Genomic DNA, 22,759 nt, shown 5'->3' on the forward strand with positions numbered 1-22,759 from the left:
ATTTTTATCAAGAGTTATTAGACACGTGACTAGAAGGAACTAAGAAAGAAACAGTACTAAGATCCAGGCAGTACGCTAAGTTCAACTACTGTCTAAGTAACTACACCTCGCTCATTAATGTCACAGCTTAATTCAAATTCACACCTCAGCAAAACTGCAAAATACTGTATGTCTTGGACCTTCAGGATTGCACTTACATAGTGGAAACCTTGAAAGTTAAAATCCTTAAATGCCAAAGATTTATTGTATATCCATACATCACATGCTCACCTTTGTAAAGATCTGTGCTTGCAGCAGCAGGGTTACAAAACAAAAACATTTAACACACTTAATCTTAGCAATCTATAAAGATCTGGTTTTCACCTAAAGATAAAATGCATCTACATGTAGTCTGTCCAGTAGGATCAGCTATGGTCTGGAAAGAAATAACAACAAATATATATACCTCACAAGGATGTTTGAAGGCTCAAAAGAGATAATACATGTGAGGGACTAAATAAATAATAAATCACTACGTAAATGTGAGTAGTAGGGGGTAATGTAAATAGTAAAATACAGCACATTGTACACCTTAAACTTACATCATTTTATATGCCAATTATACCTCAATAAAGCTGGAAAAAATAATAATAAAAAGCAGTAGAAATCCTCTCTCATCTAAATTAGGGCAGTTTGTTAGTTGGCTACTCAGAAAAGTTAAAGCAAGGAATCCTAGAAAATGATAAATATACATTGTAACCATTTACTTCAATTAAACCTCATATGATTCAATCACTAGTCCTCTGTTTAGGGCCAAGATCTTATCCTTGAGTTCTGATCTGCCGACCGGAATCCCCGTCTTTCTTCAATAAACCACACCCAAAATGCATCATTTTTTGATTGCAGTTCCAATTCTTGTAAAATGCAGCAAGAACTTCAATATGTATAAAACAATCAGAGAGCAATTTTCTTTTTATTTTTAATATTTCCAATATTTTACACTTGTTTTGTTCACCCCTAATTTGACAACCAATTTCTGAAAGAATTTGCTCTCTCACTTTTTTTCAGAGCATTCTACTTAGTTTTTGTAGAAACAAGTCTTTTTACACTAACATTGCATCAGTATACAGAGTATTTAATAACAAATACTTTCAGTGTAAGTGAGTTTGGGAGCAAACACAACTGATTCTTAATAAGTAAACAATTTGTGGGCATGAAAGTGCATAAAGCATCAAACTGAGAAGCCGACCAACCACAAAGAGCATACTAGGAACATAAGGCAGTTTGTTTTACCAAGGAAATGGACAGCACTGGTGCTTATCCATCTGGCTGGTTCATTAGATGTCAGTTAAAAGAGTCTTGGCCATATTATCATCTAATTCAGGTCTCAAGCACAGCTAACTAAGAAGAAAGTTCAAAACAGTTTCCCTGTCACATGCATATATGCTACCTTTTGAATTTTTCCTCAATCATGTAAGATATACACTTCAGAGACAATGAAGTCAAAGAGGAAAAAAACACACCAGACATGTCAGTTATACAGACTAGTCTTCCTTAAGTTCAGTGAAATCTCACTGAACAGTAACAATAGCAATAACTAACAACATTGGTATAGTTTACAAAGAATGTTTACATATTCTTGTTTGAGTTTTTACATAATGAACCTGTTACCAGATGTCTCTTGACATCAATGTTTAAAAGTGTTAGAATCTTGCAATCACTAGAGTCACTGGATATGCTGTAGTCTTCAATAGTGCCCTGACTAGGGCCAGGGTTAAGATGTACTACATTGAAAGTTGTATGTAATTATCAAAACGGGGGGCTTGAGTTCTTTAGCCACTTGAATCAGATTTACTTTTGTTAAATGATGCCTTTTTATCTGTTATCTGGATGGAGTTTTATTCATTATATTCTGGTCTGTAACGTGCACAAATTTAGCATCTGCTGTCATTAAAGTGTTTGTAATGCCATTTTGATGTGCCTAAATTTAATTAATACTAACTTTATTAAATTCCTCATTTAAAAAGAAGACACGCAAGAATATTGAAAACGAAGCAATAGAAAAGATTTAAGCAGAACATGATAAAATAATCAGAGAATTTGACTCCTGACAACAGAAACTAAATGAGTCAGTAAAAGACATTTTAAGCAAATTACAATAGCCCTATATAATTATATACTTTGAAAAAAATTGATGATCCAGCTTTAAAATATCCCATTAACAACATGAAAAAGAAGCTTTCTGAACCATACATATGTCACTGCTAGATATCTGCTTGAAAACATTAAACTCAGATTAGCCGTCTTGCTTTTATAATCATGAGGGGAGGGGAGGGTGATGTGAGAACTTACTTATTTCACTGGAAACCTGATTAAGTTTATCCTGTGACCTGCTGATAAGGACGAGCTTCATCCCACACTTTGCTAACTGAAACAATAAAAGAGACACCAAACAGTTAAATCACACCTGTGCATTTCATTTGGAAACAGAAGTTAGACATAGCCTCATTTTAAGAAAACCTGGCCATATGATAATCCAAATTAAAAAACAAATAAACCCAAGTGTAATAAATGGGCGATCCAAAAGGAAGACTTTACAAAAGGATTCCCCAAAGGGTTCTCTTTCTAAATCAAGCTAGTATATAAATATCAAAGGGTTTTAGAAGAACACTGTTAATTTCCATTTCGTACCCATCTGCATGTTTGAGTTTTCAAAATCATAATTATTTATTATTATTTCTATAATTTCAAAATGAACTTTAAAAGTTTTTCTTCAGACTGCATACATAAAGACCAGAGGACTGGCAAAAACAACAACAACAACAACAAAAACTGTATTTGAAATGTTAGGAAATCCTAAAAATAGAATCAATTTTAAAATTTTTATTTAAACATTATATTTTATGGACAACAAAGGCAAATGTCAAACTAAGATAGTTAATTGGATAAATTAATAAAGAATTTCCTGAGGAGCACCTCCTATGTACTTACCTAGCACTGTGTAAGTGCCGCAAAGAATGAGTAAGATTTACAGGAATGTGGTTTCTACCCCACCAAGACACAAAAATATAGGGGCAGAGGAAAAAACACTGATATACACAAGCCTTTTTAGTGAACTATTCCAGACAGTAGATAAATGAGCAATAAATTAGCTGCTATGAACTACAAGATATTTAGTAAATAAATATTCCAGTTTTAAACCCTAAAGTCAATTTTTATTAAGTAATGAGTGACTGCAAATGAGAACACACAGAACATTTTAAAAAATAAAAATAACAAAGGTTGGTAATAATTTGCTAAATTAATCTGCAATTAAAACCACTAAGGGACCCATGAATCCATACTGATAGATATATATTTTTTACTTAACAGAGGAGGAGGAACAAGTAAAAGCTCTTGTTTATAGAAAAACAGCATCTAACGTAAAAGGAAAGATATCATTAGAAAAATCACCATTTTTAAACCGCCATGGTAATAACTAATTTTTAAGGCAAAAAAAATTGTCAATGGATGTTCAAATCATTGGGTGAAAATTTGGGGGGAAATAGGATATCCGTAGTCTCAAATATGAATATCAAATCCCCAAACTGAAATCCCACATCTTCCTTATGAAGTACGAAGTGGAAAGTACCTTTAAAATGGGGACTTATGGTGGACAGCATGTTCATAAATAACATAATCGATAATGGAACAAGTGGACTTCTTGTGCCTCGTGGTAAGATAAATTCAGAATGATGCAATTACACCTGTATAGCATTCCTAATAAAAACCAATGTTTAACCTGAATCTAATCTTGAGGAAACAATCCGACAAATCCAAGTTCAGAAACTTCTCACAACAACTGGCCTGGATTTATCAAAAATACCACTGTTATAAAAGAAAAAACAAAAGTCCAGGGAACTCTTCCATTCAAGAACTATGACACCTAAATGCAATGCATAATCCTTAACAGGATCTTGGAACCAAAAAAAGGAGCTATAAAGATTTTATGGGGACAACTGGGCAACTTGCAAATGGGCTGTATGTTATATAATAGTATTGTATCAAGTTCAACATGTGACCACGGTATTGTGGTTATAAGGGTGTGTTCTAATTCTTAGAAGATTCATGCTGAAATATATAGGGGTGAATTATTATGATGTCTGTAACTCACAAACGATCCAGCCAAATTATAATTATAATAATAGAGTTATATAGAGTGGCACATGTTAACAATTGGTGAATCTGGTGAAGGGTATATGTTCATTCGTTGTATTTTTCTTGCAACTTTTCTGTAGCTTTCATATTCAAAATAAACAAACGAGAGAGTTAATGGATCTGCCCGGGTCTTTATCACAATTGGTCAATAGCAGAGGCCATGGGTGCCTTCATGGAAGTGGCAGGCAGGGAAGCTTGCCTTCAGAGCACTGCCAAGGTTCCAGTTTCCTACCATGGTCTTTAAACTATTATGGTTTCCTATCCTTTAACGACATTACAGAGAACTTGAATCATTTGCCTGCATCTGTCAATATCTTTGTCAATCACAGCCCTTCTTGTGTCAGTGATACATGGACTAGCCTGGAAATGTAACCACTATGTAGTAATACATTCACCTTTGGAAAATAGTTTTCAAAACAGTTAACTTTCAAAACCAAGGCGTGTCCATACTTACACACTATAAAATAAAATTACACTAAACTTTTCACAATTTCAACTTACCAGGAAAAGTTTTATATTCATTTTGTCCTTATATTTTTAATACCAAAAAGAAAGGTTTTGAAAATGACCTACCTCTTCTGCATATGCTTTCCCAATTCCATCAGTACTACCTGTGACAACTGAGGAAAGAAAAAAAGTAACAGTTTAGTTTAAGAATTACATTGAAGAACTGATCACACACAATTAGGACCACCAGTTAGACACAAGAAGACCTATTTAATACTTTGACGTAAAAGATGGAGCAATATCAGTGGTTCGAATGTAGGGCTGAATACCCACCACAATGGCTAAAGTTAAAAAGACTACAATACCAAGTGCTTGCAAGGATGTGAAGTAACTGGAACCCTCACACACCGCTGGCATGTGGCACTGTCTTTCCAAAATGCAATCATTTTGGAAAAAATAGTTGGCATTATGTCCACAATAAAACACATGCCTACCCTATGACCTAGCAATTCCCAAAAGGTACAAATGCATGTCTACCAAAAGAATGTCCATGGTAGCTTTATTTACGCATACCCAAATATTAACCTACAGGAGAATTAGTAAGTAAACTGAAGTAGATTCATACAACGGAATACGAAATAGCAATAAAAAAGAACAAATTACTGACATGTGTAAATATGAACAAATCTCCCAGGTATCATGTTGAGTGAAAAAAGCCTTACATAAAAGTGTACAAGCTGTTATGATTCCATTTATGAAGGTCAAAAAAAGGCAAAACTAGTCTGTGATGACAGAACTCAGAATATTGGTTACCTCTGGGTAAGGGGGTAGATAACAAGGAGGAAGCATTAAGGGAAACTTCAAGATAAAGAAAACATTCTGTATCATGGGGGGAGGGTGTGTGGGTGTGTGTGTGCGTGCGTGTGTGTAAAAATTCATTGAGCTGTACACTCAGGTACTCACTGCTATATCTCAATAAACTAATTTTTAAAAATTATGGGTAGTGAAATAAGATCTATTTCTTCTATGGGAAGAAACATATTTCTCTTATAAGCTCAAAAAACTTGGGCAGCAGAAACATTTGAAAATTATAATGGGTCAGGCTACACCATAGTTATCTTATCTCTGAAATACTGAAATCATGTTTGTTACAAATTCAGTTTGGGGATACTCCCCAAACTTCTCTAAGAGTTTTTCCAAACCATTTACAGATTATGGAAAACAAAGTATGATGTAAAGTAGGATTTTTTTGCATTTGTTCTAAAACCACTTCTTTCAAATTATACAAGATGGCCCCTTCCCTTTTACTATTCAGAAATATATGAGACACATTCACATTCTTCCTAGCCATGTCATTCACTATCTCATATATTTTCATCATGTTCCTGCCTGGCCTTCATCTTTCCAGTTTCAAAAAACATTTTAGAATTTAAAAAAGTCAAACATATCCAAAAATAAAGAGAACAGTGTAACAAACTCCCATGTACCCATGACTCAGCTTCACCAACCATCAACCCGAGCTTCATCTTTTTTTATCTCTACCCCCACCAGTTTCTTCCCATCTCAGATAATTTTGAAATGAATCCCTACCATCACATTTCATTCATACGTATTTCAATATGTATGCTTTTAAAAATAACCACAATACCATTAACACATTCCTAACATGTAAATAATAAATTCCCTGACATCATCTAAGCAGTATAGAAATTTTCCTCCAAATGTTTCAAAAAACTCCTAATAATTTGGTCGAGTCAGGATTCAGTAAGTTCCATACTTAAAATTGGTGAATGTCTGTTAAATCTCTTTTAATCCATAGGTTCTAGCTATCCATCTACCTATCTATCTATATCTATTTAATCTCCATCTCTCTCTCTCCCCTCCCCGTTCCTACTCCCTTCATCCCCTCCTTATTTGTTGAAGATACTGGGTCATATGTCTATACTTTCTCAGCCTGGCATTTGCTGACTCCATTTCCCTGATGTCATTTAACATGTTTTTCTGTCCCCTAGTGGTTGGCTATCGATGTTTGATCAAACGCAGGTTTGATTTTTGGTAAGTATACTTTCTACTAAGTAATATTGCATACTTGCATCAGGATGCATATTTCTGGTTATCTTTCTTTTTGCTTTATTAGCAGCCATTTGATGATACGTTATTTCATTACAGTTTGCAAAATCGTGGTATTTAAATTCTATCATTCCATCTTCATTTATTAGCTGGAATATTTCCATAGAGAAATTATTCCTTATTAATTATTTGGTTACAATAATACAGAGTTTGCCTGGAAACACAAAATAAATGTTTGTTTTTCTCCTTTATTTACCACTTTTCAAAATAAACTGGCTCCCTAGCATCTTCCAAAGGTAACCCAGGTTTTCATGGTTGTGGTTTTGTTTATAAGATACAATTTGTGGATTTAACCATTTGTGGTAGAGCCCATCTGTATGCAAGTCATGCAGCACGTCAAAGTCCCTCCAATCTCGTAATCAATTCAATTGCACATTTCTGTAACTTTTCATCTCCTGAGTATTTTGGAGGCATGGGGACCCAAATTTTACAATATGCTCCTATTACTGATTCACTAATGTTTCACACATGAAGGATAAATATTTTTTAGTGTTTCCAATTCTCTCCTTTTCCTTCTGTGATAAACTTTTCTGCTCTCTCCAAGACCCCCAGAACTTCAGCTCCTCTCCACTTCCTTCCCCGCCTCGTATGAACTCCACAAACTCCACTGTTCCAGATCACTTGAAACAAAAGAAGCTTTTCTCTCCTCTCATATCCACAGTGCTTTACATGCATTTCTCTTCTGGCACTCACCACCAACCTCTACTATGGGTTGTATTTCCTCACGAGTGCATGCCTTAATTCTGCTAGCAGATTCCAGGCTCCTTCCCATGTGACATGCACAAGGTAGGTGGCTCAGTAGTCACTTGCATGAAGGAAACTCAGTTCTTAGTGGGTCTTACTGCAAAACACACACTTAGACTGTTTCCCTGAGACCCTGGTTCCTCAAAGTTCTTCCCTTTACAAGTACAGCACCTTACACTCCCATAATGTACCTGCCAATTACCTACCTATTTACAGAGTCTGTGGTACCTGTAAAAAGATTATTCTGTTTATTCTCTACAACTGTGGAGCAAGCAAATCCTATACATGGTTACAGGAATGAATTGACAGCAATACCAGATTTCTCAGATTAGGTGCTTAAAATCCCTTAATAAAAAAATTATCAAGAGTTAAACTATAATAAAGTCACTCCATGTAACATATCCAGAATGTGGGGCCTGAAATATACATATTTCAAAAGAATACAGATGACTCTGGTGTGTGTGCGCTGTGTCTGTGTGTGTGTGTGTGTGTGTGTGTGTCTACATTCTCTGTCACATGGTAGGTAGTATGTTTGCAATAACATACAAACATAACCAAGTCACCTGTTAAACTTCAGTTAATTATAAAAGTTTAACTCAATGCAAAAAGTACTTAAATGTGTTTATTTAAGACACAGAGGGTAGCGACAAAGAATGTCCAGCTTTTGCTGTTCAAGATGTATCCTTTGCTTTAAAGCAGGAGTGTCCAAACTGTGGCCCGCCGGCTAACTGCCACCCGCAATCTACTTTTTATTGGCCCGCAGCAAATTCCAAAACTATATTTAGTTTACTTAAATAAACCAGGTGAGGCAATACGTACTTCCCCTCGAGTGAGTGGCCCGGCTGTTTGTGTCTTTTACCGCATATGGCCCTTGGTGAAAAACGTTGAAAAAAGTTTGGACACCCTTGCTTTAAAGCTATGTATCTTCCAACACTAATAGCAGCTACAATTGCTCATCATTAGATAGAAAAATCCCCTAATCAAGTTCAATAAATTTTTATTTCTATTAATAAAAGTGTTATTCTCAATACTGGGAAGCTAGCATATTGTCTGGGGAGTCAACTCTTCATCATTAATTTTAGGAAGCAAACCAAAGCACACCATCTTAAATCAAAAGTCTTTTGTGGTTGCTTCTTGGGTGCTAAGGATCAAGACAGGAAAGAGATAACTCACTTTTATTCTTCTTACTATTAACCGTGTGCATGTACTGCCTCTCTAAAAAAGAAGTCTTTTCCTTCTTTTGATGGACTCTTCGATTTCCAGTTTCCGAAAAACCAGTGCAGCATTACTTAAATCAGTGTTTCCCGAAATCACTTAATATTTTCTTAAAACTGATATTTAAATAAAAGTTAATAGAATACAATTACTTAATTACTATTTACTTAATCATTTGATTATAAGTAAAAAATCATCAGTTCCAATTAAAGTAGAGTATTAGTGTAAGATGTGTGCATATATATGTATATATATTAACATTTTTAAATATTCATCGATGCAGTACCTAAAATGATCTCTTGGTTTGTCTTTTGGGAAACACTAACCTAAGCACTATCACTCTAATATACCTACCACCTTGCAATGAAAAGCAAATAAAACAAAGGCCAACTTCCAAATCATCCAAATTAGAAGTATTGCTTGTGGCTATTTTTTTGTGATTTCTTAAAATGAAAAAATTAAGCGCGCATAGCCACACTGATGTAAGAATGAAATGTGCAAAAACAACCCTAGGGACCCATCCTTCATATGTTACGTATGCGCACATCTGGGCCAGAGCCTACTGTCTTCCTCAATATCTATTCTTCCCCTCCTTTTTTGCAGCAATCACGGCCTGGAATACAGACTTCTTTTCCAACTTCCCTAGCAAGTAGGTGTGGCCATGTGATTAAGTTCTAGAAATAAGCTGCAAGCAGTGTTGCAAGGGATTTTGAGAAAGGCTGCTTAAAGGAAGTGGACTCAGCAGGGAGAGGCCCCTTTTTGCTCTTCACAGAGCCAATTCAAGTGATGGCTGTAGATCGAACAGTCCTGAACCATGAAGTAACTAACTAACTAACCTTGAGGGTAGAAGCCATGGACTAAGATGAAGGAACATACTCATAGGAACCAAGGTTCCTGATGACTCCATGGAATTACCATGCCACTTTTTCTTAACCAACCTTTTTTTTTTTTTTTTAACTGCTTACCACAGTGAATCAGACATACACAGAAAGTTTAGTCTTCTTTAAACTGGGTGGAAACAAAAAACAAAACACTTCTATGCTGCGAAAGTCATTATTATAAGGCCAGGAAAGCGAGAGTCAGCTGTCAGCAAATTATTAAAACAAAATATTTAGTATTCACATCTTAAGAGTATTTGCTCAAGGTATTTCACTGATGTTATGCAATTAATTCTCACAACAGCTATCACTGCAATCTAAGCTACCATCTCAAAACATACAGATTTGCAGTGAAACTTGCAGTCCCTCCTCACTCAATTCATGCTACACATAGTTAAGAATTATCTTTCTCAAACACTATTTTTATAATCTCATTCTCCTGTCAAGCAGTGACGTCGTTTTCCTATTGCCAATTATAATATAAAAGAACTTGAAACGTAAATCCATTCACTTCTCCGCAATGCCACTACCTGGGGCGACCATCATTCATCTCCCACCACAACTACTGCCACCGCCTCTAATTCATTCACCTGCCCCCATTCTTATTCCTCTCCAATTCATTCTCCACACTGCAGCCAAGGAGATACGCCAAATGTCAAATCTGACATCACTTCCCTGCCTAAATAAAACCTGTCAATGGCTTCCCACTGCCCTTGTTCTTTACAAGGTCTTCCATGAGTTGACGTTAACACCCATCACTTTCCTCCTACCCCGGTCATGCTGAAATGTTTCCAGTCCCTCCAAGATAACATGGTCTCTCTTCACAGATGCTTCTCCCCCTACTCCCACTTTTACTCCAACCAGCGTCTCCCTCATGCTTCAGGTCTTCACTGGAGTATCTCCTCTCCCACGAAGCCTTCCTTGACCTCTAGAACAGGATGTCATAGCTGTCTGCCCCCATTGTACTCTGTACTTCCTCTTCATGACATTCATCATATAGATTTCCATAAAATTGTCTGGGTCACCACCGTTGACCTTAAAACATCCAGTTATTTTAAATTTGGGGCATGCTATAGCATGCTATAGTTTTGCTATAGCAAAACCTACAGGCAAGTCCAGCAAACAAAGGAAAGTTATTTTATAGAGAAAAAGGAGGAATTTGGGAGGGGGTGTTTTGAATTAAAGTCCATTGAAGGAGAGTGAGAGTTCAGGGTGGTGACGCTTCTCATTGGCTGCATTGTGAGAGTTCCTATTGGCTGGGCTTGTTGCTAGGCATGGAGAAAATCTTCCTTCCACCCGCTGGAGTAGTAGAGACCTATCTTATTGGGATTGCAAGGTACATCTCTTCATTTTGGGTCTGCAATTGACACTTCTTCCTGTTGGGGTAACTGAGGTGGAGTGGTAGTGCCTGAAAACTCCCCATTCAAGCCTCCTGACTCCATTTAAAAGGAGGTTTCTTTTTCTCATTTTCACACCACAGGCAACTGCTAGCACAGTGCCTGGCAAAAAGTAGTTGATTAGTGAGCTTTGGATGGATGAATAAATGAGTGAATGAATAAAAGGAGGTTATGAGTGGAAAGCTAGGCTCTTAGACACAATCCACAGCTTTATCCACAATATTTTTGGAAATAATGCCCAATCATTTACTGTACACAAACCTCAAATACTCCCCAGCCCCTCTCAACATAAAGAATCAGTGATCTAAAATACAATTTAAGAAATTTAACAGAGAAGTTTAACTTTGTCCTGTAGGTAATATATTTTCAAAGGATTCTAAGGCTATCCTTGAAAAAAAATTTATTATTTTATGTTTAATATACCATATTTTTATTTTTTGTTAATTACATGTTTGTTTGTTTTGTTTCAATTACAGTTGAGATTCAGTATTACATTCGTTTCAGATATACACCATAGTGGTTAGACGTTTATATAACTTACAAAGTGATCCCCCCAATAAGTCTAGTACCCAGCTGGCACCATACATAGTTATTAAAATATCATTGACTATATTCCCTATGCTGTACTTTATATCCCCACTACTATTTGGTAACTACCAACTTGTGCTTTTTAACCCCATGTTTTTCACCTAGCCCCCCAATCCCCCTCCCCTGTGGCAACCATCATTTTGTTCTCTATATCTATGAGTCTGTTTCTGTTTTGTTTGTTCGTTTATTGGATTCCACATATAAGTGAAATCATATGGTATTTGTCTTTCTGTCTGACTTATTTCACTTAGCATAATACCCTTTAGTCCATCCATGTTGTTACAAATGGTTCATTCTTTCTTACGGCCAAGTAATATTCCATTGCATATATGTACCACATCTTCTTTATCCAGTTGAAAAAAAGAGATGATTTTCTCTTTTTCTAAATTTTTTATTGCAGAATATTGGGGGACAGTGTGTTTTTCCAGGGCCCATCAGCTCCAAGTTGTTAGCCTTCAGTCTAGTTGTGGAAGGCGCAGCTCAGCTCCAGTCCGGTCGCCGTTTTTCAATCTTTAGTTGCAGGGGCCCAGCCCACCATCCCGTGTGGCAATTGAAAAGGCAACCTTGTTGTTGAGAGCTCGTGCTCTAAACGACTGAGCCATCCAGCCACCCCAAAAGAGAAGATTCTCAGTGCTAGAGAGAACTACTGCACTCATAATGTGCCAGGTGAATACGAAGTGGACAAATTCAAAGCAGGATTGGAGGAAGGAGAGATGAACCATTCTGGTTTAGCAAAGCATGCCAAATTACCAAAATCATAACAGTTCACTTTTCTTATCATTAAGATTTCCCTCTTCAATGAACACTGGGTGTTCTCAGATTTCATGGAGTAAGTGGGTAAGTTAAGGTTATTATCGTTTTCAACAATACACTGGAAAAAAAAACCTACAGGTATCACCCATAACCGAACAGCCTCACGTATTATGGGTTGTAGGAGCACATGTGATGGCCAAGGGCAGAACTGAGGGTAGAGAAAAGGAAGAAGGGGTGGGGGAAGGAAATAAAAAAAGCTTATGTCTTCATATATAAATACAACATCAGAAACCAAATTTGCAAGCCTTTGAGAAGATGGAAACTGACAACTATAAGGAATAGCCCAACTTGGCATCCAGAAGTGTCTAGCTTGTTACCGATTACATAAAATACTGGCAACTGACCAGGGCTCAGCTTCCAGATTTTTTATACAGTCAACAAAAATACTTGAGTTTCTGTAGGTTAAAAATATTCTACCTCTTTTTGTCCTCAACTTGCTAGGAACAGATATTTTTAGTAAGTACCCAATCAACCTTATCAAAATCAAACATCAAAAATAGACTAGAGGAACACTGGAAGCAAACATGCTATTTTTAGTTCTTCTGTCTATTCCCTGCCACTACCCACCAAATTCTGACTGCAGAGCCCATGCATAAGAGCTTAGTTATTCCAGGCAGGTTCCTTCTCATGACCCTTTTTTTGCCCCCTGAACACCTGAATGCAGAAAACACTCGATTGATTAAAGATTAATACTGCCACAAACCATGACAGCTGCCTTTCCTCTGAGTGCTTCTTGGGGGCGGGGGGGGGAGGAATAGAAAATGACAGAGAGCTTGCATCAGTATTCCTCTTGGGGATCTATTACATGGAAAGAAAATTGCTATTTCAATTCGCTTTTGTTGCTAAAAATAGTAGTCTCAATTGATTCAAGCAAACAGGGAACAGGCTTAGCAGTGCTGAATTTAGAAACCACTGAAGTCCCAAAGAGCAAATGCTAACGTAGTCTAACACATGCCAGCTCATATTTAACAAAGAACAAAGAGAAGCATGCAGGCTGCAAGTTAATAAAACAGCAGCAACTTCCTGCATTTTTATTAAAAGAGAAGCAGTGAACGGGATGCAAAATAAGCAAAAACAACTGTAACTTGTTCTCCTAATCATATTTTAATAAAAAATAATTTTACAGGGAAATCAGATTATGCATAAACCCAGATATTGTGGGCATTTGGGAAAGTACACAGCTTTTTTCAAGTACAGTATGTTACTGTAGAGAAAATGCCCGCTTTACAAATGTACTATCCCAATAGGGACCCCTTCTCCCACTCGGCCCCCTCAGGTTCCCCACTGATCAGACCTCTCTCCACCTTCCCTTCTCTTCTCTTGACCCAACCAAATACTGCAAACAGTTATAGCAAGCCACTTAAAAAAAAAACTAACACACAGGAAAACAACAACAACAATAACATTCCAAAACAACCTATCAGTTCAGAACAGAGAAAAGGAAGAAACCGAACAGCAGGATCGGCTGAAGGCAGCTAAAACCGTGGGCTGACTTCCAGGCAAGGACTGGTAATGCCTTCTGGTGGCACCAAAACCCCAAAACATCTTCTGTCTGATTTGTTTCACTTTACTTGGTTAAGTGACAACCTTTCCAGATAATGATGAATCTCAATGAATGCCACATCCTCTTTAAACATGCAAACCCTTGTATAAGAATTAAAAATCTACCCATCCTGTGCCTCAGTGTGATTTAGTGGCTTCCTTTGGGAATACCCAACATGTGGGGATAACACGGAAAGGGCTTCACGAGAGCTTCATGAGAGCAGAAATTCTGGCTGGGAACAAAGATCCTATTTCTGAATCCCAGGCCTAATGAAACACCACAGGGGAAATACGTTAGGGTTTTGCTATGTTAGTCCACACCGAGTATGTAAAAGTGGTTAAGAACATGAGCCCTAAAATCAGACCAGCAAGATTCAAATGCCAAGTTTAGGTTCAAATGCCAACTCTGCCATCTATCAGAAGCTATGTAGTCAAATGTATGGCCTCAGTTTCTTTATTTGTAAAGACGATACCATATCGGTCCCATAGAGTCATTGTAGAGATCTAAAAAAATACACCCTGGATTTTTTGAGATTGTTTGGATTGTTTGAGAATTAAATGGGACAATGTATATAAATAATGTACTTAGCCTTGGACTTGGCAGCACAGAGTAAACGCAAAATAACTTAGCAACAGAAAGTAGAAGGGGTATAGAGAAAGGAAAATTTTAAAGCTAAGGGTAGATATGACACCAAAACTATGAGCAACAAAAGAAAAAACAGGTAAGTTGGACTTCACCAAAACTAAAACTTTTGGTATACCAAACGACAATATCAAGAAAGTGGAAAAAAACACAAAGAACTGGCAGAAAAAATTGAAAATCCTATCTCTAATAAGGGTCCAGTATGCAGCATACATGAAGAACTCTTACAACTCAACAACAAAAAGAACCCAATATTAAAATGGGCAAAGACTTGCACAGATATTCATCCAAATAAGATATACAAATGGTTAACATATACATGAAACAACGTTCCACATCATTAGGGAAATGCAAATCAAAATTACAATGACAAACTAGCTTGGTCATAATTTTAAAAAACGAAAATGGAAAATAACAAGTGTTAGTGAGAATGTAGACAAATTGGAGCTCTTGCACAATGCTAGTAGGAATCTGAAATGGTGCAGCCATTTGAGGAAAAGTTTGGTAGATCCTCAAAAAAAATAACATGGAATTACCATCTGACCTATAAATTCCACTCCTAGGCGTAGACTCAAAAGAACTGAAAACAGGTATACAACCAGAAACTCGTACAGGAATATTCGTAGCAGCACAATTCACAAGAGCCAAAAAGTGGAAACAACTCAAATGCCCATCATCTGATAAATGGATAAACATTGCCATATCCATGCAATGGAACATTATTCAGCCATAAAACAGAATGAAGCACTGATACACGTTACAATGTGTATGAGCCTTATGTGTGAACATTATGCTAAGTGAAAGAAACCAGATACAAAAGAGCACAGACTGCATGATTCCAATTACATGAAACATCCAGAAGCAGTCAAGCAATAGAGAAATAAAGATTAGGGGTTGCCAGGGGCTGGGGAAAGAGGGATGAGGAGTGACTCCCTTAATGGGTATGGTATTTCCTTTTGGGGTGATAAAAATGTCTCCGAACTAGATAGAAGTGATGGCTGCACAACACTGTGAATGTATTAAATCCCACTTATTGGACACTTTAAAATAGTTAATTTTAAAATTAACCATTTTTTAAAAGTAAAGACTCGCTTTTTAGCAACAGCTTGATCAAGAAAGGAAAAGCAATTGTTATTTCTCTGGCTGCATCATCCCTTGAATTCAGGAAGTAAAACCCCAACCAGTAAATACATCATTCAATTTACATAACAGAATACAGAGGATTGTATTGCTTGGATTGTTCCTATGGGTAGAACAGCTTTTACACGAATCTAAATTTACTGAATACCAAATATATGCCAAATACGTAGCAAACAGACACTATCTGTTTTAATTGCCCCCACACTCTGTTAGGTACAATTAGTAACCGCCCTGGCAACTATATGAGGGTTATATATAACAAGAGCTTATTATAGTATCTAATTTTAGAAATAAAGAAACTATGTTGGAGAAGTTACATGACTTGCCAGTGTTCACATCATCTTAAACCTAATCACCAGAACGTGACCGCACAATGCAACAGAACAATGGCTTATAAATTTGGAACTATACCTGTAACAATCACATTTAACAACAATGCATAGTGCATACTTACACAAATACTAGAGTTCCCTGCTCATTCATCTGATAATGCAGAATCCAACCTTATTTTTCCCTATTCTTTACCTAGCCTCCTAACCCTAGCCAAAGTCTGTCTGGTGTTTCCTAAATATAACATGACAGGAAATCAGCTCCATGTTGTGCCCAAGTCACTCGTCATATTGAGAATGACATTTCTCTTTACTCCCCACCCCCATCAGCCACCTTGCGATAACCTGAATTGCTGAGCTTTACTGACTACAACAATCATTAAGTCTGGCTATGTAGCCCCTAGGATATCAAAGCCCCCCTATCAGCAGAGGCTAAATAATGTACACAAGTTCAAAATAACTGAAAGCAGAGCCTGACTTTTTATCTGGTCCTTAATCCATGATTAATTAAATCATGAAATATGGCAAGGAAAGAGCTGATGCTATGTTCTTATCTCCGATATGCAGTGTAATCCTGGCTTTATTTTCTTCTTAATGTGGAGTAGCTAACATTCAAATGAGACTTGTGCAGCCTCTGCAACTGTTTTATGATCAACATAAACCGTAACATTCCCTCTACTCCTATGTAAGAAATTTACTCTGGTAAATGCCTATAGGTTCGAAGTTACTTCAACAAGTCCAAATTGGAAGAGTCCTATAGCTCGACATAAGAAACAGTAGCTTTTGACATAACTTACGATTGCACACATTTAATGGGTAGAGTAATAACTAAATCAAACATTCCCCTCGCTCATAAACGGTTTACAAACACACTAGTAGGTTTATAGAGCCTGCATTACATGAGTGTCCTTGAAATATGTAACTCCAGCCTGATAAAAGTGAAAGAGTTGTAATGGGATCTACCTGGTAATTCCAATAATAAACTTCTTTTCAATGGTCCGAATTTATACACACCAAGACAGGTAAACATATAGGGAAGGTCAAGTGTAGCTTTGGCTTGTTTCAACCTAATTCATCCAGTTTAAGCTTTTAATAATATCCTTCAGATAAGAAGTGGGTAAATTCCTCCAAAAGAAAGAGACCTTGGATTTCAGTTACTCTGATAAATAAGTCCCTCCCCACTAAGAAGCTATTTATTCTGCTTTTAAGCCACTGGGTTATCCCAGTACCACTACAATAAAGTCGTATTTTGAGCTCCAGTCTCTTGTGAATAAGTTCTTCTTCAAAGATGAAATACTTCCCTTAAGGCCTAAATGTTGATGCTTCAGCCAAAGAGACCACCCCAACAGATAGTTTGATAAACAATTTACGACGCAGATATTGAAGACTGACGACTGTCAACAACAAATTTGAGGAAGGAAATAAACAATGCTAATCTATTCTCTCCAACAGTATTTCTTTTTCCTCATCCCTGAAGAGCCGAAACCATGGAAGCACGAATCCCTGCTGTCAGACAACATCTGGCTGGATCCTCTTTCTATTTTTTAGGAAAACCCAAGACTGCCAATGAAATTATGCTAAGCAACTGAATGACTATCACAGTTTTCAAAATGAACACTCAGAGCAATACATTTCCAAAAGAATCTTTTTAAAGGAGCTCCATGTAATCCAACACTATTTTCCTCTGCTGCAGAGGTTACATTCTACAGAATATAGTGGTGAGTTGACTAGGAGTCAGCAAACCTACGTTCCGTCCTGGTTCTGCGAAGCAAATCAATCTGGACCAGTAATTAACATTTCGGAGTCTCAGTTTCAGCGTCCTAAGTGTAGTCACAGATTAAATGTATGGGGGGCAAGACCCTACGATTCTGTGACTATGATGAGTATAAAGTGACAGTAATGACCTCTCTCTTCTTTAATTTCTTAAACACACACATCCACAAGTTTCAGAAACAGTGTAAGCCAAAACTGTGATTTCAAATAATAAAACAAACAAACCTACACCTAGCTCATCTTCACAAATTCAAGACAGAGCACAAGAAACTGAATCCAAAAATCTATTTTCAACTTTTCTTCCAGAGACTTTTAACAAAAAAGGCAGAAAACATAAGGCTTGTTTGTGTAACTTTTACTTCACCTGTGAACCACTGTGGGGGAGAGGAAGTCGTCAAGACCAGTGAAATAATTTTAGGCTTGTCATTGCAGCCTGACTGAAGTTCGTGGATGAGCCACTATCCCAGGTGCAGTGGTGAGATAGCCTGCACAAATGTCTGGGAGCATTATGGAAGCAAAGGAAGCACTCTCCTCCCTTCAAGAAAGGACCTCTCATAAACAACTTCTCACAAAAGGCTGATCTAAAATGCAATTTTAGGTACTTTTCAGTGGTCTCATTTATTTACTTATAACTCGTTTTATTCTGTGAAGGAGTTGTAGAAACTCACTGGTCTCTAATGCAAGTTTCCCCAACTTTTTAAAACATAACTTAATAGTCTCACTGTCTGAACTAGAGCTGAAGGAGAAAAAAACTAATGTCTCTGAGGTCTAAAGTTAAAGTTGTGTTATTTACTGACATACTCACCTACCTGGCAGGTTATGCTGGAAGCATTAATATATTTGCTATTTACCGTTTTGAAAACACCTTCAATTCCTCACAAGATTAGGATTCCTCACTGTTCAACTTAAAAATTTTCAGTATTCAGTAGGCCTTGTTTTTCTTAATTGGCCACTGATCCTTAAAATGCAGGGAAGTCTGAACCAATTCTTTAAATGTCACACCTTCCCATGCCATCTGCTGGCTCTTACTGACTTAATGCTCTATTGCCTTTCCTTTTCAGATTTTCAGAATGAACGTGACCTTTAAGATGCTGGCATACTGCAGCATTGTTTGCAATAGCAAAACTGAAACCATTCAACAATAAAGGACCACTAAACTGTAATTTATAATTAAAGACTATATATAGTGTGTATATAGTATATAATTATGGTATGTATAGTATATCATATATATCTATACTATATATTGTATATAAGATAGCTACATTATATGAAGAGTATTTCAATACAATGGAAACACAATGCAGTATCAAAAATGATCGCACCAAAGAGTAGCTATTGGCAGTGAAAGGTGTCCATGATATATTGCCAAGTGAAGAAACATTGGAACAATACTGCATGGAGCCAAACTGACATTTGTTTTAACAATGTTTATTTCTCCTGAAGACCCTTAGTTGGAATTTGCAATGACCCTTATCTAATGAGCCAAAAGAAGCTAATCAAAAACCTAACTTATAAATAAGCCACTTCCCAGATGCAGTAGGAGTAACAAGGACAGTTGCCATCCTTTGTATTATATATTTTTTAAATGTACACATACACGCATCTGTGCATGTTTGTGTATATACTGGAAGAAGTCTAAAAGGTCATACAGAGACCAATTAGTTAACGGCAGTCACCTCTAGGTAGAAGGCTGTAAGTAATTTTTACTTTCCTCTTTTACTTAGCTGCACTGTGTAATTTTTCTATAATAATCAAATGTATTTTTTAAACTTTTTTAAAGCTTTTTTTAAAGAATGATTTTCACATTTTATGTATTTATTATTTATGTATTATAAATTTTATTGGGGAATATTGGGGAACAGTGTGTCTCTCCAGGGCCCATCAGCTCCAAGTCGTTGTCCTTCAATCTAGTTGTAGAGGGCGCAGCTCAGCTCCAAGTCCAGTCACTGTTTTCAATTTTTAGTTAGAGCGGGCGCAGCCCACCATCCCATGTGGGAATTGAACCAGCAACCTTGTCTAACCAACTGAGCCATCTGGCCACCATTCCGGAAGGTCAGCGGCAGCTCGTTGTCTTCAATCTAGTTGCGGAGGGCGCAGCTCACTGGCCCATGTGGGAATTGAACCGGCAACCCTGTTGTTCAGAGCTCGTGCTCTAACCAACTGAGCCATCCGCTGTCCCTAAATGTATTTCTTATACAATGTTTTTATTAAGTTTAAAATTCAAATAAAATTATATTCTGTAAGTGCTACTTCTCTGGTTACCTGTCCTTCGTGTCCTTAAAGATAAACAACCCTGGTCCAATTTATTTAACTACCTCAATTCACTCTTCTATAAAAAGGCAATAGTAATGGTACTTAACTCGGAGATTAGCCTATGAATATGGATATCAAATCCTCCAACAGTTCCTGGCACATAATTAGCATTATGTAAGCGTCAACCATTACGTTTGATTATTATTATTGCTTAGAACAATGTTTGATATAAAAGCACTCTATATTAGTATCACGGCTATTCTTCTAAGTATCTGATTACTAATTGTTATATAAAGTCAGAATAACAACAATAACATGGAAAATTTTTTTAAATTGAGAAATCGTACGAAACTCGTATTCATGACTCCTGGCTACTTGCTGACTAACACAGTACTCTCTCACTGAGGGTCTATTGTAAGGGCGGCACTGCCATCCTTACGTGTATTCTTCTGTTGTGCCTTTCTCTTACTTAGCCTTCGTTTACTGAAACTCTACTGTTCTTATAAACTAGTTTAAATAGGTGCTCCTTTATGAAGCTTTTACTAAGGCTCGACTTCTAATATACGAACAACTTACATTTTTATTTTATTTTGCCTCTCTCCCCAATTAGAATGTAAGCTTCATGAGGATAGGGACTGTTATATTTTATTGATGGATGAATCCCAGTACCTAGAATAGTACCTAGCATATAGTAGATTTTCAATAAACATTATTGAATGATGAATATGCAATCTGGCCTACCCCAGACTTCTTGTTAAGATAAATAAATCCTTATCTATTTTTAAGCCACCATAGTCAGGTGTTCTGTTACTTACAGCAGAATATACCCGACTATAAAAGCGCTACAGAATAGTCATAGAATATTATTATCCCTGTTATTTGTATTACTGTTATTATAAAGTAACTAGCATTTATTATGTACTTACTATGTTTTAGGCATGACACTCTGTATTTCTGTCATATTACTAAACAAGCATCATCTTTTTTAACCTTTACAGTAACTTCTGAGATACATATCAATTTTATAGATGAAGAAACTGAGGCTCAGAAAAGCTAAACAATTGCCCGAAGCTACATAACTAAAAATTATAAGGACAAGCTATAAACCCAAATTTCTGGCTCGTGTGTCTGCACTCTTACTTAGCATACTATACTGCCTTGTCTGTGATCTATCCATACACATCTTCTATCCTTAAAATAAGTTCCACAAGTCAAGAATCCTGTTTTCTAAGCTGTAGTATCCACCAAAGCTACTAATAATGAGTTAAGGCCCTTAAGTATTACTCAGTAAATAAGACAGGAATATACATTGTTAAAAAAGTTAATTGACTATATTTATGGGTTTCCCCTTGCTTTCTCTTAATTGCAGGGATTCTCTTTCTGTTATGGTTGTATTTGCCACTCAAGCATCCAGAATGATAAAAGGGTCCCCTAACAAATTAAATGATTGGTATGTTGTATGTATTTAGAGATAATGACGGACTTATTTTCAATGCAAACTAGTAGGCTTCCTGCCACATGCGGTAACCCCTAGGCCTTTAGGCAGCTATTGCTCATGCAAAACGACGTCAGTCCCCAGTTGGGTGAGACAAGGCAATGGAAATACACACACACACACACACACACACACACACACACACTGCATACACATTCATACATAAAATATTGGAGAAGGCAGGCAAAAACTGAATGGACCCAGGAAGAGAACTTCCAATGCATGTTTCTCTTTTCCTTGCCTTCAGCGCAGCAATCTGTAAGTTTCCCATATAGACAAGTAGAGATGTATAAGCAGCTGCAGTTAAGCGAACAAACTGTGTGATGCTGAAAACCTATGAAGTATCTAATACATGAACTGAAATAAAAACATTCTCCTCCTCCAAACAGCTGTATGAACAAATCAAGGGAAAAGAAAAGAGTTGCAGGGAAAAATGAGACAAAGAGCAAGATCTGGTCTGTGTGACACATTTATAAAACTGATGGCCTGACAGGACACTGATGAATATTTTTGCAGGATAAAAATGGCAACCTAGTATCTAAAAATAAACCACTGCGCTGCAGACCTGTCTGGTTCAGCAACACCACTGGAATACAAACATCCTCACTCACTAGCACATTTTGATTCAAGGTTTCACAAAGAAGGAAAACTGAATGTTTTGTTAGCAAAGAAAGATATTTTACATGGTTTTAAACTAGTTATGCTCTCTATATAATATACATCTGAATTTGAATTTAAATGATTTTCACTTACTGAAAAAGGTAAAATTAATGGTAACAGCAATAAACCATTAAGTCACCTTATATAAAAGATTATTTCCTCCCAGCCTAATTATACTAAAATAAATGGGCATTATGACCATCTTGTGGTAACATCCTAAAATCTCAATTTAAAAATAAAGCGATAAATTGTTTCTAAGCCATCCTGACTTGCATGGTAGATCTAGTCAAAATGCTATCTCTAAAAGACTCTGGAGATGGATGAAAAAAACCTACCATCCTATTTTGCATCTGAACGCTACAATAAAAGGTTGTCAGCCAAAATTAAAATGCAAAAGTGAATTTATTGCACTTCACAAACAGCACTGTAATTCATCAAATCCATTCACCTTACTCAATCCTGCCTTATGTGGTTAATATGATTCTGATCTTTGCTAAATGGTGATTTCAACTCTAAGAGTCACAAATCTCTGG

At 36.7% G+C, this 22,759-nt stretch overlaps 1 protein-coding gene across 1 annotated transcript in view; it reads right to left on the reverse strand.

The window, feature by feature from the left end:
* The window catches only part of HSD17B12 (hydroxysteroid 17-beta dehydrogenase 12), a 137,619-nt gene that overhangs the window by 86,563 nt on the left and 28,297 nt on the right, over positions 1-22,759 (reverse strand). Inside the window, exons 2-3 of the mRNA XM_081063862.1 lie at positions 4,750-4,796; positions 2,332-2,407 (exon numbers count right to left, since the gene is read on the reverse strand). Coding sequence (XP_080919988.1) covers positions 2,332-2,407; positions 4,750-4,796 — 123 coding nt within the window. The remainder of the gene's footprint in view (positions 1-2,331; positions 2,408-4,749; positions 4,797-22,759) is intronic.

The sequence above is a fragment of the Rhinolophus hipposideros genome (genome assembly GCF_964194185.1).
Source record: "Rhinolophus hipposideros genome assembly, chromosome: 10".
Taxonomy (NCBI): domain Eukaryota; kingdom Metazoa; phylum Chordata; class Mammalia; order Chiroptera; family Rhinolophidae; genus Rhinolophus; species Rhinolophus hipposideros.